Below are 15,049 nucleotides of genomic sequence, written 5' to 3' on the forward strand. Positions count from 1 at the left end.
CACCCAGGGTCATGCCTTTACTAGGTGAGCCCCTCAGGGATCCGAAATCCAATTAACTCTAATAACTTGAGCATCATACGCTGAACCATTGTTTTAGAATATCTATGTTACAACTGTTTGTTATCGCCGTGGCTGTGCACCATTGCAAACAGACGCCATCACCAATCAAGTCAATTAACTGTTGTTTTTAGTAAAAAAGTGAACTACATTTTACAGCATCGAAACATACAGACTATTTAAATAAATCATACACAATATTTCAAATTCTTCATCAACTTCAGTATAAAATACTAAACACCACAATTATAGATGTTATACTTCATTTCAAAGGAATTACACATTTAGACTTTTCTGTCTCTAATTAGCAACCTGTAAATGTATGAAATAATTCCTCAATTTATATATTTAAGAAATGTTTAAACTTGTCTTCCTTTAGCATTTTTGTTAAGCTTTTCTTTCATCCAGTATATTTTGGTCTGTAAGGAATAATAGGCTCCTGTTTCAAACATTTCAAAGTGGTTTAGACTTTGCACTTGAGCAAAAGCTTAGTAAGGCTGGACATTCACCTGTAATAGTGTTTTAAACAAAATCCACATTTCACTTGCTTGCAAAACATGCCTCTACCATTAACAGTGACCCTTAAAAAAAGTCTTGTAATGTTTGGTTTACATTCCAGTATTACATTCTCACATAAAACTATTTTTTAAACTCAGATAAAAAAAAAAAAACCAAAACAAACCAAATATATATATATATATATATATATATATATATATATATATATATATATATATATATATATATATATATATATATTCTAAACTTTATACATAAAAATGTGCTCTGAAAAATATTAATTTAAAACAGTGTTGTAGTGTTAACATATTTAAAATAGTATTTATTTCTAAAAACTAAATTTTCGTTTCTATATATATATATATAAAAACAATGTTGCCTGTATGCACTCTCCCTTCTTCATATGAAAGATGCAGTATCCATTTTTGGGGTTAACACACACATAACTGCTGCAAGATCAGTGTAATTGACAAAGTGATTGTATTGGATATACTGATACACATAGTGCAAAATCAATATAGCACACAGAGGAAACAAATATTTAGTGCTCTGTATGTAGTACAGTACATTTTGCATATACAAAATGATAGTGGTGTGTGGAATTTAAAAAGTTTTAGTTAAGCAAATATTAAAAGGATACAATAAACTGGCCCTCACTTATTTCAGTACACATTTGCTAGTGGAGACATCCTACTATATTACACCTTCAGAAGACCAGGACGTAATAGGTTTCACATGGAAAAGATCTAGTGGAAACATAGCCAAAATGAATTGTAGTAGTCTCAAAGAGAACCTTATAAAGGAATAAAACAGTGGTTAAAAACAGTGGTTAAACAGTAGTGAAAACTCTAATAGCAGCAGACTGATCTGTGGAGACCAGAGGAATCGTGGAATGATGGGGGCATCAGCCATCAGGACTTGCTACAGTCAGTCCACTGATTGCCACTAAACATGCACAAGATGACTTTCTGGTTGGCGACGTTGAAATGTAGTTGTTTGAAGAAGGATACTGCATACCACATGGCATCACTGACGTTTGCATTGTTTGATGATTGGACTGATGATTCCAGTCTCTACCCAACTATACTACACAGAAAACCTTACTCTGAGACTGCAATGAGATAATGCTCACTTTGGTTAACAGGAAAATAATTTGGTCCATCAGTTTCTTTTCTGGTGTTGTACTGGCATGATTTCCAACTTGTAAGACAAGCCTTCCCACAAAGCTGAATAGTGAGTGTTCAATGAATTAAAACACAACAACTTCGATTTTCTATCATTTACCAATTGAATGATATTTAAGGACTTTCTCAGTAATATCAAAATTCAACTACCTCAATATTTTATTCGTAAATGAATAATGGAAACTGCCATTTTGCACTTAAGTTGCCATAAAATTCAAAAGTATTCAAAATACAAACTTAAGTTTTCAAAACAGTTCTAAAGCATATTGGTTCATAAATCACCTTAATTAATCCATTTTTAAAAATTAATTGTTAGGGGGCAATTCACAAGAACTCTGGTAATTATGCCCATACTACATTACTAATATTTTTTGTAAAAAATAAAAAGACAATAGCAGTGACATTTAGTTGTAAAAGCTTGCATTATTAGGGCGTAAGACACAACTTTGTGAGAAGGCTAGATTACGTGAACAAAACTATTCAAAACACCACAATATTCATTAAAGTCAATTGATAATTGAATATTGTACCAGTGAGTGGTTTACTCAAATGACAGCAAGTCTGGATGATGCTCCTCATTGTCAACACTGGAGCACCTTTGCCTGGGCACACCAGAATCTTCTGAGTTGTTCAGAAGATCATCTTCACTGATGCTGAGCCGTAGGCCTGATTTACCATGACATGGTGTGGAGGCCATCCTTATCTCAGGGCCTCCAGGCTTCTGCTTAAGGTCCAGTGTATCTTTATGGATAAGGTCAGGAACTGAGAGGAGAAGCTGGGACTTGTCCTCCAGGTTTTCCTCTGCTTGGCCAGAGATATAGACCTTGGAGTTTTCCTCTTTCTTTTCCTCAAAGTTCAGTTTGCTTGTCAAAGATGTTGTTTCCTCCTCCTCCTCCTCCTCCTCCTCCTCTGGCTTGTCATTCTTAATTAGTGGGGTCTTGTCAGGGGATGCAGTATAGGTGTCGGATACCTCAGGGGTATTGACCACTGGGTCAGAGGAGATCATCATGTCTTGAGTGGTCCTCAATGCACGGGGCATGCGTTTCTTGCCTGGTGGTGGTGGGTCCAGCCTGGGAAATGTCTCAAGTAGTTTTTGGCTGTAAGAATGAAACGAATATTCTTACTGCAATTCGGTGACTAATTTAACCCCATGTAAGATGAATGCACTCCACTAACCTATTTAAAATTCAGCACTTGATTCTCATCAGATGCTGCAGTTTCAAAAAGTTTAATTTATGATATTACTTACACTAAAGCTTCTTGTCCTAAACCATACCGGACTATTAACAAGTGTCATAAAACATAAAGAGCAAAAGAAAAACATTTCCAAATACTAAATGGCAGGGCAATCATTTGTCTGGGTGGAACTCAGACCTGTTTCAGTTCTCTCCACATGAAAGATTCACAAAAGAAGGCAAGTGAAGGCAATTTAATCTGATATGGAAAACTGAGAAGGTATCAGATGGCTTCCGACTCAAACAAGGTGTGACAGGATAGAACTTCCTATAACATGACATTATGTAATAAACATTAAGCTATCAACAGTACTACTTGATCCTCTAACCAGAAAGAGAAGGTCACACTTTAATTCTGTATTATTCATAATATTACAAACCAGAGCAATTTGAAAGGACTGACAAAACCGTACTGAAAATGACTTTCCTTCAGAATCATCGTGATACATCTACTCTACCTGTTGCCACTGGTCCCTTGGCTGGTATTCTCTGTGCAGGACAGCATGGCTCCCGCGTTCTTGTTCACTTCAGTGACTCCGATATCTCCCAGGCTGATCTGGTCCTTCCTCCTCAGAAGGTCATTAACCTTTGCTCCCATGGCTTTCCCCAAGTTAAGAGCGTTTTTCAAGTGTTGATTGCTAGCGGACTTGGTGCCACTCGCTGTGGATTCATTAGGACTGACTGATGTAGAAGAGGTAGCCGCCATCCGCTTACTTAATGCAGAGACGTGCTGAAGCTTTGGCGTGTGGGCAGTATTGGAGTTCTCAAACATGCTTTGGTCAACTGCAAAATAAAAAAAAATGGCAGTAGGAGAAGAAGTAGTTTTATCAGTTAAAGCTAGTAATTTTTAAAATCCATTATATTATTTTTATAAATGGAATTTATGTAACAAAACAAGTAAATAATTAAAAGATGCACAGCACAAAAAAGTGGTACCAGTAATACAGTTAATAAAGCCAGTAAGAGGTAAAATAAAAATGGATTGGTTAGAAATGCTTTAAACAACAAAATGTAAATTCATGAGGGTAGATATTCATTTTACAAAATGAACACACCACTACTGAAACAGGGGATTGTACTACAATTAACTGTAGTACAAAATTAAAATTAAAAACAAAAAAGAGCATGCAGAAATAACACAGTACAACACAGCATATCACAACAAAAGGTGATGGCCAAGAGACTTTCAGAAGAATCCTTACCTCGCAAATAATATAGTTACTCGGCAAGCATTTTTATGAGAGAAAAAAAAACATATTTTTTTGAATAGGAGACAAGTTAATAACATACTGTAGTTTGTCTCGGTGTGGAAATAATTATTTAGATTAAATGAATAGAACACCACACTAAATATCAAAAACAATACTGGGTTAAATGACTATCTATTAGTTAGATAGTGAGAGACATTAGTTAGTGGAAGCTCTTCAATGGTCTCTTTGCAATCTATAAAGCCTTGAAGAAACTGCTATTGAAGAAACACAGGGGGCAGGGGACCCATGACACTGTAATTTGTCATCCAGGTGTCTGACCACAGCAAAAACATGGCACAGAAAAGACAATGAACCTGTACAAATCAATCTAATTATTCTAAACATTTATTTCCCACCCAATTACTTTTTTTTTTTTTAGGACACGAACACCTCTTTGCTGGAAAGCCATTTCTCTTGCCATCAGTGAAATTCACAAGTCATGGTTTTCTATTCATCCTTATTCACATGCTTCCATTCCTGATTTATAAGGGAAATAAATGAGGCAGCCATCCGGTTTGTTATTAGTCCACCTTGCACACTACATCATCTTCACTGAACAGTGCTGTAGCTCTCAAACAAGACACGCCGATTAATGTGAAATCAGCTGCAGGACCACAAACACATTATGCCCCCAATGAAATTTTCTGACTCACCACCCTCATTCTTGGTATGGCATATTCAAGACATATAAATAAGCAGCTAATGGGCTTATCTGACAGAAGCATTAGATTTCTTATGATAGGTGTGCTCTTGTTGCAAGTATTACAAAAATTAAAAATAAATTATGCAGCAGAAAGTCACACTTCAAAATATGGCGCTCATGACTTTCATGAGCCTTGATGATAAGGCTGCTCGGATGAAAAAAAAAAAAAAAAAACACCTACAAATAAGATGACTTGTTTGTTGAGGTTTGCATTTGGACTGAAGTAATCTTTAAACAATCTGGTTGTCAAATGGGTTCAACTAACAGCATTGGGATGAGATTGGCTCAAGGAGAACTGTCTAAAAAGGGAAGCAAGCAAAGCTTCACAACTAGTTGCTACATGATTGTACAGCACCCAGTGTTAGTTTTATTATATACCGAGCATAAAAAGAAACATCACTATTATAACACATTTATTTTCGAAAAAAAAAGGTATATAAATGATGGACATTGACGAAATGTTTTTGGTTTTTTTTTAATCATTCGATCATTCATCCTTGACCATGACACGCTTGAGTGACTATGACTGAAGCATATGCACTTAATCACCTAATTAGTGAGACAGTTGACTGGACACTGGATATGGAGTGATTTAAGTTGTTGAATTGCAAGCTTGAATAAAATCAATAAAGAAAATCACAGAAAAAAAACCAATATGCCACGTCTGTCAAGAGAGCAGCGCCTTCGTGCAATCGGCATGTTGGAAGCTGGACTAGGGCAGCGTACTGTGGCTCACCGTCTTGGGTGCTCACAGCCAGCAATTTCAAACCTGGCGAGACGGTATAACCAGACACACTCTGTCAATGACAGGCCACCAACTGGGAGACCAAGAGTCACAAGATCTGCCCAAGATCGACAGATCATTTTGCAGCATCTTTGTGATGTCAATTGTTAAATCAGCACAATAAAAATTCACTGCACCTGCTCTAAAACAGAGTTTGACATTTTTCGATCACATCTAGTGAATTGTATCCAAATATAAGTGATAAGTTTCTTTTGATGCTCAAATATAAGTGATACATTTCTTTTGAAACTAAAATATAAGTGATATGTTTCAGTATACTTATGACTCTTATGACCATAAAGAAACATACTTAAACACTTGAGCACAAAAGCACTGAACACATTGTCATTGTGATTATTTAACAAAATAAAATAAAATTGTAAAACCTTTTTTTTTTTTTTAGGTATACTTAGTTATGTCCTCTGCCTCCATTTTTTTGTAAAACTCCAGCAGTACTTTGCATATTATATTGCATTTTATATATATAGGTAGTGGACAAAAAAATGGAAAAAAGCCTGGGTAAATGAGGGGACACAAAGTATATTGAAAGCAAGGGCTTCCACACAGGTGTGGCTCATGTGTTAATTAAGCAAATAACATCCTAGCATGCTTAGGGTAATGTATAAAAATGCTGGACAGGCCTGGTTGCCTATAATTATGGCTAGCATGGCTGCAAGAGGAGACCTCAGTGACTTTGAAAGAGGGGTGATTTTTGGGGTGCGTTTAACAGGAGCTTCAGTGACAAAGACAGCTCAACTTACTGATGCTTCACAAGCAACGGTGTCTTAGGTGATGTCGGCATGGAACTCTGAGGGAAAGACATCAGCAAAGGGCAACAGTGGGCGGAGGCGCATACTCCAGGATCGTAATATCCGTGCATTAATTCGAAGTGCATGGCAAAACAGGCGAGCAACTGCAGATCAATTGACTGCAAATTTCAACCTGGGGCGTGAGCAGCCAGTTTCCTCAAAAACGGTCCGCCGAGAACTCCACAGAGCGGGATACCATAGTGGCCCAATGCCCTATTAAGTGACTTTACATTGGTGTTTCAAATTTTTTTTGTCCACTACCTATATATATATATATAGTAATACATTTATATAGTGATTGAGTGTTCAAAGTTACAGATGAACAACTCATACATGTAAAACTGTGTTGCTCTTGTGATACAATGCTTATACAGGGTGTTGAAGAGCAGGCAACGTACTGTGCTCATGGGGCAAGTGCCCAATACAAAATGATCACTCCTCTGGTAATGACCCAGTTTGAGCAGAGATAGGTTAGACACCTTTACAGTACCTCCTTCCTCCTTATACCCATTTCCACTGTCTCTCAGACATCACGACTCCCGAAAATGCAAATAACGATTGTGTTGGAGCGTGTTCGAGATGGATGAGGATGGGAGAGTATGATGACTAAAAGGCTACCAAGCTGTACAGCCCACGGGTGCAATTTCAGAGCGGTAATGATAGTTTATTTCCTCCTCTGTGGCTAGACATAACAAAGACTTGAAATGATCTATGCAATTATAAAGGAACTTCTGAAGAGGTCAGGACTATTTATAATGCAATGCTATTCAGGGTTTTATTGCATACCAATCATTTTCACTGCCAGCCTTTAAGACATACCCCTTCGTTGGGAGGAGTATACTTAAACCAAGCACTACAATGCTGAGATGCAGTTGAATACTTAATTACAAGGAGCAAGTTGGAATGGTGATGTGCTGTAAAACCAACCATTTGCACTGGCAAACTGAACAATGCAGACCAATGGAACAAACCATTCTGGTGTAATTTGAGTGAGGTGCTGGCCTTGTATGCCTAAAACCCTTTCCTCCCCATTGCTGGCACACCACCTTTCATTGAACTAACTTTATATGTATGTTGTTGCTTTGCACTTTCCCATACAATATCTTTTAATATAAAACGATCACAGAGTTACTCAGAAAATACAGTTACAGGCATGATTTATTATGTATACGTTTGGTGTGTGACACAGGAATTTCATCCACTTAGAATAAAAGACAGAAAAGGTCTGAAAAGTTTATAGGAAATCAGAAAAGAAAGTTTATTCAGCAAAAGCAAGGTTAGTGACGATACAGATTAAGTGCACTTACACTCCCAGAAGTGTTTTGGACAGAAAGTAATGAACAGAGTTAGTGACAGAAGAAATGTTGACTTATTTTTAGAATAGATGCTTCTTTTCCAGCAGCAGGATGCTTGTTATACAGGTCTCCTGTGTGGAGTGCATTGACAAAAGCTATTTATGTTCCAGAGCCCATAAGCTTTAATTAATACACAATATACAACTACTGTATGATGTTCCTTTTTTTCTTTAAAGGAATGTTTTTTTTTTCAAACTCCACCTTGTCATAGACACCAAACCTACATTTAACCTAGTTTCTGCTGTCATGCTATGCCTAAAAGTATCCTACAGATCACTAATGACTGAACTGTAATTAACCAAAAGACTAAGATACTAGCCATTACTGTAAAATAAATATGAAATAGTACTACATAAAAGTAAAGCAAGATAACCCAAGTTGTGCCCTTGCACCATGGACACAATGCAATAGTATGCATTGTAAAACAAAATGAAAATCTATTTGGAAGAAGAAATCAAGTCTAGCCAGTAGAAAAGGAAAAAAAAGTAACAATCCATTACTTTTGGGGGCTTTTTTCTTTTTGAACAATGAATAGAAACAGTTTAACAGATGGCACAGCAGCAACAACAAGCTGCTACAGCTTAATAATGCACCACAGAACTGCACCATAAGAGAAAGAGCTCTCGAAAAAGACTGAGTGCAAGGAAATGAGAGTTTTATGATTCAGAGTGGACAAAACCAAATTTGAGCTCCTCTCAGTTGCAGGCAAAGTTGCTGTCTGTTAAGGTGATAGATAAGTCAGCGACTGGATATTAACATCTGTAACTGCTTTACCACAGTCTCAGGTCATTCTTCGTATACAGTATAACTGTACAACTTTTTCAATACGAGTTTACACCAGAATGCAAATGTATACTGATAAAATGACATGGACAGCCTTCCTCAGCTATTAAATTATTTATAAAGAGCAAAGTAAAAAGGTCACTCCCAGCCCGACTCATGAGGTGAGGTGCAAGGTTAAATATAAATAAAATATAAGGGACAGAATGAATAAATGTTTAACAACCATGACTGGGGGGGTCAAATCCAATAGCCAATTAGCCATACTAAGATTGATTCTACAAATCAACAGAAGTCCATCACATATGTATCTCAGAACTGAACAATGCTGTTTAATATAATAGTAATGAAGATTTTAGATGCATTAAGTGCTCTGTGAAAGAAAAATAACTTTGCCCTGCTGTTTCAAAACTGCTTCATTTCTGTTCTCTACCTCCTAGGTCATATATTTTCTATGGATCAGCAAGCAGCTATTGATGTAATACAGTTGCAAACTCTGCAAAAAATAAATAAATAAATAAATAATAATTATAAGAGCTTCCAGCTGTACAGCAATCCTGACCTGCACATCACAGCTCTTCCTAACATTCCATGCCAAATGGCCTTGAGACCAGTAGATTTGTTGCATCTAGAGATGAGTTTAAGCAACATGGGAAGAACTCAAAATCTTTTCATGCAATAGGTCAGCAGTGTTCATCGCCTCCTCCCTCCCCACCACATAATTGCAGTCTCCTCAATCTTTTATTCAACACATATCCTCCCAATGGACTAGCTGTAATGTGTTGGCTGTGTCTTGTATTGCATGAAGTGTCTCCTTTATGTCTGTATAGAGGCAAGTTGGGTTCAATGTGTGCATTCAATATGCTGCCAGGTCTACTCTGTTCAACAAAGCAGCAAATGCTCCAGTCTCCACAATCTGGGTCAGTCAAAGGAATAGGGATGGCTGAAGACTTCAGGGGAGAATAGAGACCTTTAGAAGAAGCTTGTTCCACGCAACACCCAGTGTACTGCGGGACCACATGAAACAGCAAAGGTGTAGGACAGTATTTGAATAGAGCATTACTTTATCTTTATTTGCATACTGCAGATTATGTCCTTTGACAACAGACGCAGATCAAGATTTGGAAAGACCAAATGTATCTCAAGGGAGTTTAAAACTCAAAACAGTGTGTCCACTGTAATGTTACCATTCTAATTGCCACAATTAAAAGTAATCCATACAAAAAAAAAAAAAAAAACCCAGTTGCACTGTGATTAACACATAGCTCTACAGTATATCTATTGACAGCTAATGTCAATGAGTACTGGTCAGGTGTCGGTAAGGACAAATCATTAGAAAACCTTACACGTCAACAACTGTCTCCAGAACAGGTTCTTGACAAAGCTTTGATCAGATCAATTGCTTTGTATCTCTTTGTATTATACCAAACAAGTCTTCACAAGGTTAGCTCCTGTGTTATTCTTTAAAAGACATTAGATGATCAATAGGATTTTTTCTCCAAAGATACTTCATCCGGAACCCAGTCTGTGTCATTAAGAAAATCTTAAATTGGATTCAGTTGTGTGCAAGATTTAAAAAGGCACACAACTAAATGTGTAAAAATATTTGATTTTAACATCCTTTCATTCCTATTGATGTCAAAACTCTTCTATGAGAACAAGGCATCAACAACCTGACTTACAATATTGTTTGACGGCCTGGGCACTTGCTAATTATAGATTAATAAGGGATGTGCTCCATGAGATTTTAATGCATTTCAATAGGAGATAGACTAACAACTGGGCAAAAAGTGGTCTGATATGTGGCGGTTTTGTAATGTCCCACAAGGAGCTATATGAGACCACCAAACTCATTTCACTGAGCCAGATTCAAACCCTGACCTTCATCTGCGAACTGCATGCAAGTGTGTTACATCTACTAAAGCAATAGCATAAGCAATAGGAAATGATGACGCAATACATATGAAGAAGAATACATTGGGTGCCTAGAAGATTAGGAGTCCCTGCATTCTGCTGAACAGTCCAAGACAAAGATTCAATCTCAACAATTACACTGAAAGCCTTGTAACCACTTTGTGTTACATCAAATGGCAATACACGTTAATTCTCTACACATCACGATTCCTCAGCTTGGTAAAAACATCATGTTAGCAAACGAACATTACTTCATAAACCATTAAAAAAACAAACAAACAAAAACAACGTATTCTGGTTTTCACTTGAATGGCCAATGCATTTCTATAAAAAATTAACATCGGCAGCAGTTAGTCTATATGAATTTTTTTTTTTTTTCATGGCTTTTTTTAAAATTTTGGTTAAGAACCAGGTCATATAATCTCAGAAATAAAGGGCTGGCCTGCACATCAAACCGTCCATACTGAATATTACCATGAAACACTGGCAGCAGTGCAAGAACAGGATTTGATTTTAGATTTTAATTATGATTCAACATAAAATGCCTGAAGGGACCACATCAGTTTTAAAGTCTTGCAGAGATGGAAGCTCGCTTGCTTTTAATCAGCTGTTTCCAGCTGAAAACCCCCAGTATATCCACCCTGTTCTCATTATATGCACCATAAAACAGCAAACCACATTACAAGAATGAGAAATACTGGAGGAGGTTAACAAAGCATGACATAACTTGGGTTATCAACATAAATATAAGAAAAAGAAGAAAGAAACACAACCAAACATAATGGAATGGCACTCCCCCTTCTACATAATGCACAGTTGCATTTTCAAGTCTTATTCTTTAGCACTTGATTTACAATATTAACATTAAACCCAAGTGCAGTTCTATGTTACTGGGTTGCAAAAAGTACAGCCTGTTTTATTTGCCTCTGCTCTCTCTGGCTTGAACAATGACGACTTACTCAGAGGAATGTATTTACTACAGATAAAGAAAGTTCAGAACACGGATAGGAGCATGCTGTCACTAGCACCACAGAGGAAACACAATTCTTACTGTGATTGTGGGGAAGAAAAGGCTGCATTGCATTTTAAGTCTCCCTATTGATTAGGCTACAGTAGTGTTTACAACTTGTTACATCAGTACACTTTCACTGACAGACACATTTAAATAACATAAGCAATTGTAAAACCTTCACAGAACCACTTACATGTTGAAGTACAAGGAAATAATAAATATCAGAAGAGGTGAATTATAAATCCATGCACTTAACAACAATTTGGCACTAAAAATAGAAGTCTATGGGATTTCACCATGACAATACAATAAAAAAGTGCAGTTGGTATTTTTTACATTGTTAATATTTATAGCTTTTAATTCACATTGTTTTGTTAAGGATTTGGACACTGGGACATGGCTACAGGCATGTGGAAATCGAAAACACATTTTGCATGAGAGTTAATTTCTTTAAAGCATTTGGGAACATCAGTGGAGGTTTCACCCTACACGCCCAACATTACAAAAGCTGAATGTGTGATAGCATGTACCAGGCTGCTTTAGCTTATGCACTCTTGTTTTTTTGTTTTGTTTTGTTTAAAACAGGCAAAATAAGCACACTTCGACAGTGCTTGTTTTGAATTGTTTAACATATTAAATCTCAGAGGACTACACTGTAGAAGTCACATTGGAAAGCTGATTTGTAGGTTGTCTATGGTTGCCAAGGACTGCAGCGGCATTTGGACACTGTCGATCAGGCCCAAATGAGTAAATTTAGGAATCTTGTACATACAGTATTCAAACAATTGATTAGGATGTAAAAACCACAACAACATGAGAGCACCTTACATTGATTTACATATTTCAGAAGGAAACAACAACAACAATAATAATAATAATAATAATAATAATAATAATATCTATCTAAAAAGGTATATTTTTCGGTGATTTCATCAGTAATTTAAGGCAATGCCCAGTAGTTATGTGCAGTACCTCTGGCCCTGACCTTACACCCACATCTAGTCTAAACTATCTGAAATCAATGGCCACAATAAGAGCCTTTTAGTCTTGCAGGTTTCCCTCTATTCTAAGCCCTGTTCAGACTCTTCTAAAGACCCTCTCACTGTTACATCAACATTTTGAACCGTTTCATTTATACCAATTCATGGCCAGGAGCTATTGTTTATACTATTAATTTTAAATAATAATCCACTTGCTGAATTGCTTTACTCCAGTATTAAATGTCCTGACATTATTGCAAGAAGAGGAGCCCATTTAACAGTAAGAGTGACAACTAATTATATTACTGTTATAACTGTACCACCTCAGCAGCAGACGACTTCCTTGAAAATAATTATTGTACTTCACTATCCCCAGTGTATTCTGCAGAGTAGTCCACATTGCAATATTAGTTATACTTTAGACTGATGCATACAGACTCATTAACCTTCCAACATTCACATCGTAAATTCAATTGAAATCATTCCCTTACTTACTGAAGCATCCTGTTACAGCCTTCTTGCCTATTGTGGTGTTTTTATACCCCTAACACACATTGTTAAATAGCAATCACTCTCAGGCTAAAGTAGATTCAGAGCTAGAAAGGGACTCCTCATAAATAAACAAAGTATAGTGGTATTGACATACAACTCATTAGATCTAGCTTTCTCTGACATTTATTCCATACCCATTTCTATTTGGTTATAAGTTTAAATAGACAGTTTGTCCCTTTGTGGCTTATATTGAATGATCCAGTGCTCCACCTTGTGCTCAGCTAATCTGGATGTTATTAATGTGTGAGATGCGCAGGTCAATACCCTGCACAAGTTTAAATCTGCCAATGAGATTTAAAGTAACAAAAAAAATAAAACTTCCATTTTAACAGATTTTAACATATGAAAATTATTTCACAGGTACTGAGATTTCTCAGTATTGGCTGCTATGACTATATAAAATAAATAAATAAATAAATAAATAAATCAATTAATTAACTTCAACTTCTCTGCGTCAATACGATCAAGGCATTTTCACTTGTGTATCTGATGCATGGTATGTTACCTGTAAGCATTTGAACAGATCTTGTAGCACAACAACTTATGGCACTGTTATACAAACAACAATCTCTGATTTATCCCAAGATCATCAAGAGTCAAAGACTCTTATCACGGTGGTTCTTTGTCGACCATAGAACACCACTGAAATTGAGACAAATGTCATGTTCTTAAAAATCCCAGCGCTTGTAAACGAAACCTCAAATTAACCCCTAGAACAAACACAACTATAAATGTGGATTTTACACTGTGCTGGTGGAGTCACCATATGTTCCTGTGATTTAGTGCTTGAAACATGCATGCAAGACCACTGAAATATTTTCCACCCTAACATCTACACGCCTGGCTTACACACTGTGCAAGCGTAATGGCGTAGTCTTCTGGAAACAGGCGGTCCTAATTTTATTCCTGGAATGTGCACTGAAGCAAGAGCAGTAACATGGTGCAGGTGGTGATTGGGGTGACATTTCACGGTTTAAAACACAGAGGTTGTTTGAATGGCCAGCTGGACTATTGCTAAAGCTTAGACCAAAACATTTACACCAGGGATACAGATCTAGACTGCAATCTCATCGTCCAGGCAGTCTGGCGGGCTCTCTTTGTACAGCACATTGAAGAGCCGCAGTGAGCCGTCGTCATGACCCCAGCTGTCCAGCTCATCACTCTCGTCAGTGTTTGACGAGTACTCCGAGGCAATCCCCGACTCACGGAACTTGAGGAACTCCAGGCTGCCCAGGAACTCATCCCGGGAAGACACAGGAGGTTGCTGCTCAGGGCCCTTTCCTTGCTGTGGTGGGCCGGGGAGGAAGCGGAAGCACTCTAGTTTTACCAGGCAATTGTCCCTACCTAAGGGGCTGCCCAGCGGCATCGAGAGCTGTGTCCCGTCACTGAGCTGCGGCAGGGTGACATCCTCTGGCTTCGGGGTGGTTGGGTCGCACAGCACGGGCGGCACGTTTGCACGGAAGGTGATCTCTAATAAGCTGTCCTGAGAGCCCACTGGGGTGAAAGAATTGGAATACAAAGTTAAACAACAAAATGATCTGCAAAAACACTTATTAATTAAGGCCTTCACTATAACATTCGTTTTTACCTAGCTAGCGGTTTTCTTTTGAAACCTCTCCAATCACATGAAAATAATTTATTTTCCTCATCTTGGTTTGACAAAATGCGGGGTAGGATTTGTAGTTTTTAATGTGTGATTAACAGGGGGCAGTGGACACTAATAAAGTACATTCCCAGAGTACATTCTGATTGAGCTATGAGTGAAGATCTGTGTTTTTTTATGTTTTATACTGTCAGCTAAAAAAAAACATTTATTTTTTATAGTCAACATTTTTTTTTTTTTATAAAAATGTAGTCGTTGCCAATTATTTTTTATTATTTTTCTCCCAATTTGGAATGGACAATTATTTTTAGG

At 37.2% G+C, this 15,049-nt stretch overlaps 1 protein-coding gene across 10 annotated transcripts in view; it reads right to left on the bottom strand.

Annotated features, from left to right (window-relative positions):
• Positions 1–843: 843 nt before the first annotated feature.
• LOC117417203 (carboxyl-terminal PDZ ligand of neuronal nitric oxide synthase protein-like) overlaps positions 844–15,049 on the bottom strand; it is a 121,483-nt gene continuing 107,277 nt past the window's right edge. For 7 of the 10 annotated variants that reach the window (XM_034029186.3, XM_034029183.3, XM_034029184.3 and 4 more), the window contains 3 exons: positions 14,479–14,628; positions 3,454–3,778; positions 844–2,857 (listed from right to left, as the gene is read on the bottom strand). In XM_034029186.3, the coding sequence (XP_033885077.2) occupies positions 2,302–2,857; positions 3,454–3,778; positions 14,479–14,628 (1,031 nt within the window). In that variant the 3' untranslated portion in view covers positions 844–2,301. Of the gene's footprint in view, positions 2,858–3,453; positions 3,779–4,577; positions 14,629–15,049 lie in introns of those variants that run through there. The other 3 variants (XM_034029190.3, XM_034029189.3, XM_034029191.3) reach the window with 1 other exon arrangement.

This window comes from Acipenser ruthenus, chromosome 12 (genome assembly GCF_902713425.1).
Source record: "Acipenser ruthenus chromosome 12, fAciRut3.2 maternal haplotype, whole genome shotgun sequence".
NCBI lineage: Eukaryota > Metazoa > Chordata > Actinopteri > Acipenseriformes > Acipenseridae > Acipenser > Acipenser ruthenus.